This window comes from Archocentrus centrarchus, chromosome 23, assembly GCF_007364275.1.
Source record: "Archocentrus centrarchus isolate MPI-CPG fArcCen1 chromosome 23, fArcCen1, whole genome shotgun sequence".
Taxonomy (NCBI): domain Eukaryota; kingdom Metazoa; phylum Chordata; class Actinopteri; order Cichliformes; family Cichlidae; genus Archocentrus; species Archocentrus centrarchus.
In genome coordinates, this window is record NC_044368.1 from 345,382 (window position 1) to 356,132 (window position 10,751).

General features: G+C 44.8%; 1 protein-coding gene across 1 annotated transcript; it reads right to left on the reverse strand.

Annotated features, from left to right (window-relative positions):
• Positions 1–234: 234 nt before the first annotated feature.
• Positions 235–10,751, reverse strand: parp12b (poly (ADP-ribose) polymerase family, member 12b). Its single transcript, XM_030720166.1, has 8 exons — positions 10,365–10,751; positions 9,776–9,911; positions 5,054–5,303; positions 3,157–3,228; positions 2,581–2,707; positions 2,343–2,511; positions 1,951–2,071; positions 235–1,299 (listed from the first exon to the last, which is right to left on the reverse strand). The coding sequence occupies exons 1-8, from the start codon at positions 10,697–10,699 to the stop codon at positions 1,184–1,186; spliced, it is 1,326 nt and encodes a 441-aa protein (XP_030576026.1). The 5' UTR covers positions 10,700–10,751; the 3' UTR covers positions 235–1,183.

Genomic DNA, 10,751 nt, shown 5'->3' on the forward strand with positions numbered 1-10,751 from the left:
GCTGCTGCCGAGCATCATTTGATCCAATCTACAATTCAAACGACTTCTTGTTTTCTTCCTCACACAGAGACGTTTGTCTGAGCTGAACCCGGATCGGTTCTGCAGAGCCAGGACAGATGTGGGTCCGCCTGTATGGTTCTGATTACTGATCCTAAAATCAAAGAGCAGGAGCGCCTTTCACAGCAGAGAACCTGCTGATCTTTGTATTTTGGAGCAAAGAGGAAGAAGCACACCTTTAAACTTCATCACAGAACATTTATTCTTGTTTCCGCTGAACACAGGAGCACAAACTCACAGCCTGCAGAGACTGACTGCAGTTCAGTTTAGCTCACAGACAGAAATCAGACATATTTATACAGAGTGGGTGAAATGAGCAGGATGAGCTGCAGAGTTCATCTCAACACAGATCAAAGTTTCAGACTCGCTCCTGAATGAAAATCAGGAAATGTGTTTTCATCCTGTCCTTCCAACACAGCAGCTTTGCATCACTCACTGTTCAGAATAACCCTTCTTTGTCTTCTCCTCACCCCCATGCAGACCCTGAGCCGGGTGGCACAGAGGTTACCACCACCGCCTCACAGCAGGAAGCCTGTGGGTTTGAACTGTGTGGTCAGTGTCAGGCTAACGGCTGATTCTGTGTTGATTCTGTGTATGCAGGTCGTGTAAACATGATCGGGTTGAATATTTATCAGAATTTACTCTCAGCGCCTCGTTAATGTTGATTTGCTAAGCTGTGTGGTCGTTGATTGTGGATCACAGCTGCACCTTCATTCGTCCTCTGGGGACCAATCCTGATGACTTTGGTGATCACATGACACCATTCCTCTTAAATGAGAAGATTTCAAACTGGTGGTTTAAGGAGAATATTGATCACACCAAATCAAAAGAAAAAGGAGCTCAATAAAGTTCATCAGGCTCATGAGACAGCAGAGCGTGCTGCACCTGAGCAGGTGTAATAACCCAAACACCCAATAACAGAAGTCACATTTCAATACATTAATGAATGTTTCCAGTAAGGATAAATCACTGAGTCAGTGATAAAGGCTACAGCATGTGATGAATATACAGCACACACACACACACACACTTAAAGCTGAATGTAATGGAAACAGGAACCCTGAGAGCCCTGCAGGCCCTGCTGCTCATATAAGGCACTCATCAGGTCCAGTCAGACCACATCAGGTCACATCTGGTTTCGGAACACAGCCACCTGGTTCTCCACCTCATCCCAGGAGACGAAGCGTGGACGGCGGCAGACTTTCCTCTTGGTGTTGTGTTTGGGGTTCCTCTGGTACATGTCTGCAGTGAAGAGCCTCAGAGTTAGAGCAGAGAAGAACTAAAGTCCAAATATTTGAGCTTGATGTTAGAAGCTGTGAAACTAGAAAGATAAAAGTGAACATTTTAACCCTGTAACACCGGGCGATCGCTGCTGACGCACCTGTTACCAGCCCTTACCTGCCACGAACAGCTGATTAAAGTATCACTGCTGAGATGTCTGATCAAACGTACTTTTGTAATTATGTAATTATGCGACCGTTTGTCCTATCAGAAAAATTTGGTTTCTGAAAGCTGAGAAATTGGGCTTCACACCCAACATAGGGTTATTATGGTAATTACTGCCAGAAGCCTGGAAACATTTGAAGTGCACTGTGTCCCCAATGACACGTTCAGCTTTTTAAACAGATTTAAATGAGCTGAACCTGCCTGGGATACGTGGGACATGATCTGGGACATTCCCGGGCTTCCCACTCGGATCTCTTTTTGGACATTTCTGTTGTGATGTGGATCTTCACTTCTGACTTACTTGTTGGGCCTGACTGACGGGTTTCCTGCCTCAGCGTGGGAACTGAGAGTCCTGATGTGGAATGACTTGGGATTTGGGGCACTCTAATCTTTGCTCCTCTTAAATACACAGTTCCACCTGTGATGGGAGGTGACAGGAAGTAGTACCTTTGAAGCTGATGATGTACTCCCTCCGGCCTTTCACCACTTTGACCTCAGCTTTTCTGTCAGACTGGTATTTTTCCTCCAGAGTCCGAGATGTTTCTGACGTGGAGCACTGCCTCTCATCCTGAAAAGCAGGAGATGAAGAGCGGTCATCATGCTGACCCTGCGATTCCAGTATCAGACTTCTGGCCCTGGGACATCCTACACCTTCTGCAGCTGGTCCCCAGAAACCAGGAAGTAAATACACATCGTCTTTAAGGCTTTAAGGCTCCAACCCCTACAAATAATCTCCACCCCTCTGTGACTGCTTTTCACCCTTTTAAGATTAGTTCCCACACCTGTCCATGCTCCTCTACAGTGCGTCTGCTGCTACAACTGAAAGCAGTCCAACTCACCAGCTGTCCATACTCCACCCACTTCCCATGGTCCCCCTTGTAGTACCACAGCCAATCAGTGGTCAGGGAGTAGAAAGGCGGCTTTTTCACAGAGGAGACGGTGGAGAGACGCCGAACGGGCTGCGACCCTCGAGTCATCGTCATGAAGTCGATTGGCTGAACGCAGCCACTGAAAAACACAGCACCTGTGAGCTGCATGAAAAGCAAAAAACATCTGAGATTAAAGGTGACCTCTGACCTCTCCATTTTATACGGGTCACAGAAATCTCGCTCGATGTCCTCCATGTGCTGCAGGTCCGTCCAGGTGCTGCCGTCCAGAACCTCCCACTTATACGGCAGGTAGAAGTGCACCTGGAGGCAAGCGTCTGCAGAACGACAGGATCAGGAGATAAAACTCAGAGCAAACAATTACAGAAGATTTTACACATGGAAAATAAACAAGTTAGTGAATGAAACATTATAAATAAGAACAAAATATTTCTAAAGTGTTCATTTGAACATAATATTCATCATTTTCACTGAAGATTCAACATGAAATCATTTAAACTGTTAAATAGTTTAAAGGAAAATAAATTACAGACAAGCCAGAAAAAATATTTAGTCTTTAAAACTCTCTGAATGAGTCAATGCAGGAGAATTTGACGTTACACATTTATTAATGTTCATAATGAAACTCATCTCTGAACCGCTACACTATGCTGCCATCTGCTGGACATTCAGGGCTGAATGACCAGCTGCAGGCTGAGACCACTTCCTGTGTGCCGTTTCCTCTCAGCCAATCAGATCTTCACACAAACAAAGGAAGAGAACTCACTCTGAAACTTGCAGCTGTTTCTGAAGAAGTGCAGGCAGATTTCATGAAATTGAGCCGATTCAGGAACGTTCTCTGAAACACACAGAACATCTCCTCAGCGCAGAGAACCTCAGCAGGAGGCAGAGCTCCTCACTTACACATTCTCACATGTGAGGCAGTTATTGCCGATGGAGCCACTCCCCCTTACTTCTCTGGGGGCGTGTCTACCTTCCATTATAAACACGCCCCTTTGACTCAATTGCAGAGTGTCACCAATAGATGGCGCTTTCTTTGACTCGGGTACTTTCAAATTGTTTTGCAGCTTTTATGTTTGAATGTTTTCACGTGCTGAAATATAAAAACTATGATTTGAAAACAGATTAAACTTTACAGTTTGACCATTCAGACATTTTGTGCTGCAAATTACCAAAACTGCTCCCAGCAAGCGTGTCTTCATTCATCCATTTCAATCTAATCTTACAAACAGACAAAATTTAAAAGAAAATGAAATAAAATGATTTTGAACACAAACATCCTCAGACTGCAGATCCCAGAGCAGTTACCTTTTTGACATTTCACTTAACCCTCTTAATTGGAGGTTAAGGTGAAATGTCAAAAAGGTAACTTAAAGGGCCAAATTGTATGTTATGTTTGACATCAATTTGCAGACCGGAAGGAGGGGGCGGGGCTGGAAGCGGCCCACGGGCCGAGTTTGGGCACCCCTGTCTCAGAGAGTTCAGGCTGAGCTGAAGAATGGAGGAGGTCACACCAACAAGCTCTGTTTTAACCTTATAAACTACATTTCCATGCAAGTTTGCACCTTTCCACAAATGGCTGCACACATTACCTGTATAAAAAAAAAAAAAAAAAATTCGTTGTAACTCAAGATTATTGCACAGTGCTGTACTGAGTGACTCACACAAATGAAAGTATCAGTGTTAATGTGATGGGTGTGGCTGAGTTTTGTGGGAGCAGAGGAAAGGTCTTTGTACTGTGCCTCATGATGCCTTTGAGAAGAGGTGACAAAGTATCAGCTGTGATGCAAATGATGCTCTACAGCTGATCAACAAGCACCAAAACAAGAAAATCACAATTCCCTGATTTGACCGTCATGCTGCAGTTCAGGAAACAAACTGGACGGTTTTTATGCGCGTCTGTAAATACTTCCTGTCAGTGATTCATTAACAGCAGGCACAGAGGCTGATGTTTGGGCTGTGGGGGAGGGAGAGCGCCAAACCGGCCACAGAAGACTCTGCTGTAATGCTGAGAACAGTTTCTGGGCTCTCACCTGTCTGCAAAGTTTAAATTACTGCAGCAATTTACCGCAGATACGCAGTATTCATTTCTTTTACCCAAAGACACCTTTTTTTGGAGCGGTGCTTTCAGAGCGCACAATTTAAAAGAAACTGCAGTGGTTTTTGTCACTGTACTGCATTTAAAAATGATGCAGTTTATGCATTATACCCACATATATGGAATAAATCATGTTATTAGTGTACTTATTTATTTATTGTCAGTCTTCAGAAAGCGTCAGGATGTTCCTGCTGGTTTATTCCCTGCAGTCAGGCTCGTGTGATCGTACTAAATACGCTGCTATCGCTTTGACTGCACAGGAAACAATACAGGAAACGTATCAAACAGATCCCAGTGTCAATAATCTCTTAGTTAAAAAAAACTGGATTTTTTCCAGTCTCCCGCAGTCTTACTGTATTTAGACAGTATTTATACAGCAAAGGTACTGTGATTAAAAGTATTACAGAGCCATGTTTGTGGTGGGGGTTGAGCTTTGTGGGCTGGAAGAGGATCGGAGAGGCATTTTAAGCAGCTGTAGATCATTGTCAGCGTATGCTCATAGGAAGTGATGATAATAGACCTCAGCAAATGCGGCGTGTGAGTGTATCAGAGGCTTCAGTCTCACCGGCAGCAGCGGCTCTGAGTTGGTGGATGTTGCTGTAGATGAAGGGCAGGTCGTGGATGGCGTCTCTGCTCAGCCCTCTCTCCTCCAGCACGCTGAGGCCGTGCTCGTCGATGGCGTGCTGTCGTTTGCACTTTTTTCCAAAGATGCAGTCGCCTTGGACAAAGTGCTGGCACAGATGCATTTTAGTGCACGCTCCCTGGAAGGTGCAGCAGCCATGAGGCCCCGAGCCTTTGTTATAGTGCAGACACACCTGAAAGAGAGCAGACACACCACACAGGGTCTGAGCAGTGTGGAGGAAACACTGTGGGAGGCAGCAGGGCTGCAGGTGAGTCTCACGTCTCACAGATACATTCATGTGTTTCATAGGAGACTTTAATAATCAGAGGTAAACTGAGAGACCTCAGGTAAGGCTGACAAAATAAAGATTTAACAGCTTCAAATCAGATGATTGGAGATTGTTCTGAAGAGAAGATCTCAGTGCTCATGAAGAAAAACACTTCGTGATCATTTAACTGTGAGAAACTTCCTGTCAACTCTTATTCTGAAATATTAAATATTGAAATTAGATTTCTAAAGTCAGTGTGAAGTCACATGTAGAGGAAACAAATCATTGTTAGCACAGATAGGGATTGCACAATCCCACTTTTTATGTCCCATACTGATAATTTACATTTGGATATCGCCGATACAAATCCGATCTTTTTTGTATTATTTTTAAAAATTGTTTTTAAATGCCTGGATTAATTTTACATAAGTCAAGAGTCTCTCACACAACAACCTTGAAAGTTGTCCCACATACAAGACTAAGGACTAGGGGGGGGGGGGGGGGGGGGCAGAGCTTTTCAGGCAGTGGTCCCAAAGCTCTGGAACGGTGTACCACTCCAGCTCCTTTTACCTGACTCTGTGGCATCTTTTAAAAAACAGTTGGAAAACTTTTCTGTTTAACCAGACTCTCTATTGACTTTATTCTTTTTCTTTTAATATAGTAATGTTATGTTTTAACATGTTTTTTTTTTGATATTGTGTTTTAATTATTGTACAGCACTTTGTGACATTTTGTCTGTGAAAAGCACTAAATAAATAAACTTTACTTACAACAATCGCTCTATCACCTGAGTCCTGTTGCTCCTATGTGAGAAGGTGATGCATTGGCTTATGGTATGTTGCAAATTTCATTAGGGCTGCAACTATTGATTATTTTAGCAATCGACTATTCTATTGATTATACCATCAATTACCCGAGTAACTGGATAAGAAATACTTTTTTCATATTAACAGTTCATCTGCATATTTTAACTTCCGTACTGCAGTTTTTCCCTGTGTGAAACACAGGTGCTTTATATAGAAAATTGAATAGACTGGACATGTATTTTATTATTATGCCTCTCAGCCTCTCTGGATGGAGCAGCTACAAAGTTCTCTTTTCTTCACTCACTGATCAGGTGGTTGATGAAGGGCCTCCAGCTGTTTCCAGTAAAGGTTTAATGGAGGTTACAGGGACGAAAAGGCTTCTTTTGGACACTAGAAAAACATTTCTTTCTGCTCCATCTGAGCTCACCGGCTCCGCCTCTTTGCGCTCCTGCAGACAGACTGCACGTAAATCAGCTGACTGCTGCTGTTGCGTCATCAGTGTTTATGTTGAAAAACTGGGGGCTGTGTGAGCGTAATCTTGTAATAATTTATATTCACAAGCATTCACCTAAATACGTTTCTACTGCAGGTCTATATTTAGTCACTAATCAGCGATTAAAGTATCAAAAATATTTTGACGGGGAAGGGGTCCTTCCGGTACCGGACGGTCACCAGTGCTAATAGCTGCGCTCGCTAACAGTATGTCCGGGAGCTGAAGTAGAGAAAGAAAAATAACAGCTGATTCTCAGCACAGCGAGCACAACACACAAACACGCAGAGAGCGGTGGAGGCGGAAAAACATGTCAGCGATGATCGATCTGGGAATCCGTCGCAGCGACGAAGCACTTTATAGAATCTGAGGGGTTCTTTTTTCTAACTCCTGATCCACTCCATTCCAGTAGGTGGCGGTAATGCGGCTCTAAGCTGGTTTGGTCAACCGCAAACCCACAAAAAGAAGATGTCGACAGAACTGTAATGCAGCTGATGTTGATCGGATCAGACTACATATTTTATTTCTTTTCGATATCCGATCCAGTAAATTAGGCCAGGATCGGACCGATACTGAATATCGGACCGATACTGAATATCGGACCGGCGCATCCCAAAGCACAGAACAGTGGAAGAGTTTCACTTTACCTGCAGACACCTGCGTCAGTCCAGACTTGAGTTTTTTTAAGTTTTCAAGCCTCCGCAGCTTCTCTTCATCTGTTCCCTCTTCTGTGAAGATTAAATGATCAAAGGAAGTTTTCTTTTCTATGACTTTTCTTCTTTAACCTGCTGCAGACTTTCTATCACTCCACAACAGAAACCGTGCTGGGATACTGCATCATGCTGTGGTATGTTGGCTGTTCAGTAAGGGACAGAAAGGCCCTGCAGAGTGTTGTTAAAACTGCAGAGAAAATAACTGGCCACCCCCCACCCTCCACCCTCCCTAGAGGACATGGTGAACCCCCGGGGGTTAAATAGGGCTAGGGAGATCCTGGGCAATCCATCTCACCCCAGTCAAGTTCTCTTCAATCTCCTGCCCTCTGGTAGAAGGTACAGCGCCCTGAAGAGCCGGACAACTCAGCTTAGAGACACTTTCTTTCCTTAGCAGAGTTAATTTTGACAGCAAATTTTGATTTAGTTTTAGTCATACTTTAGTCATCTGAATAGTTTTAGTTGATGAATCTTAAGAATATAGTCGACTAAATCTACAGTCGATTTAGTGGACTAAAATATAAAGGGTGTAAAATGTAAATGCTTTTTCTTCAGTACCCTTGAATTAGTCATTATACACACTTAGACAAAATTAAACATTTATTCAAAGTTATGGAATATTATTAATAATATTAACATTAGCGTTTCACCTGCTTCCACACACCTGATCATTAACACCACCTTACTGAGATAATCCGAGCGTTTTACAGCAGGACGCTCTGAAAGGTACAGGGCAGTGTTCAGGACTAAGATTATAAAGGCTAATCCACCACGGTGTGGAGATTTTCTCTAAACACAAACTGGGAAAAACACTTTACCCTGCATGACATTAAAATGCTGACCTTTGCATGGAGATCTGGGTGACTGGTTTGCAGATGTTTAAGATTTGTCGTGTTTTTACCCGAGATAGTCGCCCCACATGGTTTACACATCGTTTGGTTTGTCACAACGTCAAAGGACAAATGTGTCCATACATCGGCTCTTCTCTCTCTCCCTGCTGACATTGGTTACATCAGGGGCTTTCAAAGTATGAAAGGGTGAGCCCCCCTCCAAGGAGCACAATGCCTGCTGCGCCCCCCCCCCCCCCCCCCCCCAATAATCAACCCACACACAAACAAATGCCACTACAAAACACCTTCTAATTGCTTTTATTTTAGAACCATCTCATCTTTTAAAATGACACTTTATCTGAATGAAATTTAACGCATGAACATTTTAAAACATTTCCTCCCATTTTAATTATTTTATCAGTGCCTTTGTATGGCAAATACGCCCTTTTTTCATTTTTCTACTTATGCCAGAGCTTGTCTCCCCTGCCTTTTTCTTTACTAAAAATGTGTCCATTCTTTCTCTCACATCAGTAGACAGCAAGCAGATAGCTTCTGTTCCCGGTTTATTTTTTCCCTCGCACCGCGCCTCCCCTAAAGTGCTCTGGCGCCCCCTAGGGGAGGCGCGCCTCACACTTTGAAAACCGCCGGGTTACATCACTTAGTTCGAGCAGAAGTAACGACCAATCACAGGCTAGTTTGGTCTTCCCGGGTTTAGAGCAAATTTGTGCAACTGTGCGTTTGATTGGATGTTTTCCTAGCTTGTCCCGCCCTGTCACAAAATTAAATCAGTTCTGATTGGATGTCGTCCCCGCCATGGATTTTCGTCTCGTTTTCATTCTTGTCGAAAGTGTCAATTAATTTCGTCAACGTTTTTATCTTTTTAGGTAGTTTTTATTTAGTTATCGTCATTAAAAAAAGGGTCGTTGACGAAAACTATGACGAAAATATTTTGTCAACGAAATTAACACTGTTCCTTAAGGCTATTACAGAATGAGGCTCTGGATACTAGAAGGTGTGAATAAGTGCAAGTGTGGAGGGGGGGGGGGGGGGGGGGGTGAACGGAGTCGTGTATTTTTGAGGGTGGATTGTTGGGCAGGGTGTACGTCTAGAGGAATGAGTGTGAATCTGTAGAAGTATACATGTACTTATTTATTTTATCTATTTATCTTTTTTTTTTAAGACACTAGCTAGAGATGCTTACACAGTTTCGTTGTCTCATTGCTGCACAATGACAACAAAGGATCTTCTGATTCGGATTTCTTCTACAAACAGCTCTTCACTCACATCCACTCCAGTCAGGACCGAAGCTACTCGGCTCCATCCTCTCCAGCAAAGACAAAGAAACAGACACCATTCACTCTGTCCGAGTCTGAACACGGCAGAGACACCTGCAGGGACAGGTGAAGGTCAGACTGAAGAGAACGAAGAGCCGAGAGAAGAATCAGTGGGCCTCACGCACGAACGTGCTTTCATCTTTCCAGGTGTAATTTACTGAGTTTGACTCTCATAGGGGAAAAGCTGACATACCTGCGACGTCAGGTAAGTCGGGTGTGAGCGTTACCTCGGGCAGCAGCGCGGGGTCGTTCTGCAGCAGCAGCAGGAAGAGTTCGTCCTCGTCCAGCTCGTGCAGCGAGCACTCTCTCAGCAATCGATAGTTATGATCCGATCGCACGTCGTGGGAGAATCTGCACGGTTTCCTGTGAGGAACAGCAGAGTGGGAAACAGATCCTTTCAGCAGCTGTAAAATACCGATCAGATCGGTCCTGGTGCTGCTGCCGAATACTAATAAAACCTGACTGCTGATCAGCTGTTTCCTGACGTCATCGCTTCCTAAACGCTTCAGGTATCAACAACAGCAGTGATGATGCTGCTGCAGAAACTTTTTCTGTTTCACTTCCTTAACTTTCGTTTTGCCTCTTCACTGCCACAGAAACTGTATCCCTCCGCAGCAGTACCGTTGATTACATAATGAGATGAGGCCAGTCTGTCTGTTCTGTCTGTGCTGTGAAACACGGACAGACGCTCCAAACTTTTCCGCCTTTATGTTTTGTCTGCATCTACGCTGAAAACTAAAAACGTAACTCTACTTTCACTCAGCACCACCGTGTGTGCGTGCGCGCGATGCTGACACGCCCGTGCGCGCGGCTCACCTGCCCTTGCCGAACCTGCAGGTTCCGTAGATGAAGAACTTGCAGAGGTGCAGCTCCTCGCAGCCTCCGCACGGTTCCCCGCGTCCGTAGCTCCTGCACAGTCGCAGCGACGTTTGTGCCACCACCGTGCATTCTTCCGGCCGCAGTCTGCCGTCCCTCTCAGGCCCGCGGACCAGCACGAAGCGGGGATGCTCGCAGACCATCGTGCAGAGGTCCTCCGCGGTGATGTTGCAGCGCTCCCGCAGCCTCTCGTGCAGCTTCGGGAGCTGCAGTGCTCCTCTGCTGGCGCACAGCAGTCTGGTGGCCTCAAGGATCGCTCTGCTGTTCCCGGACATGCTCTCTGCTCTGCGGCTTACGCCGACTGAGCTCCGCGGAGAGGACCGGGGG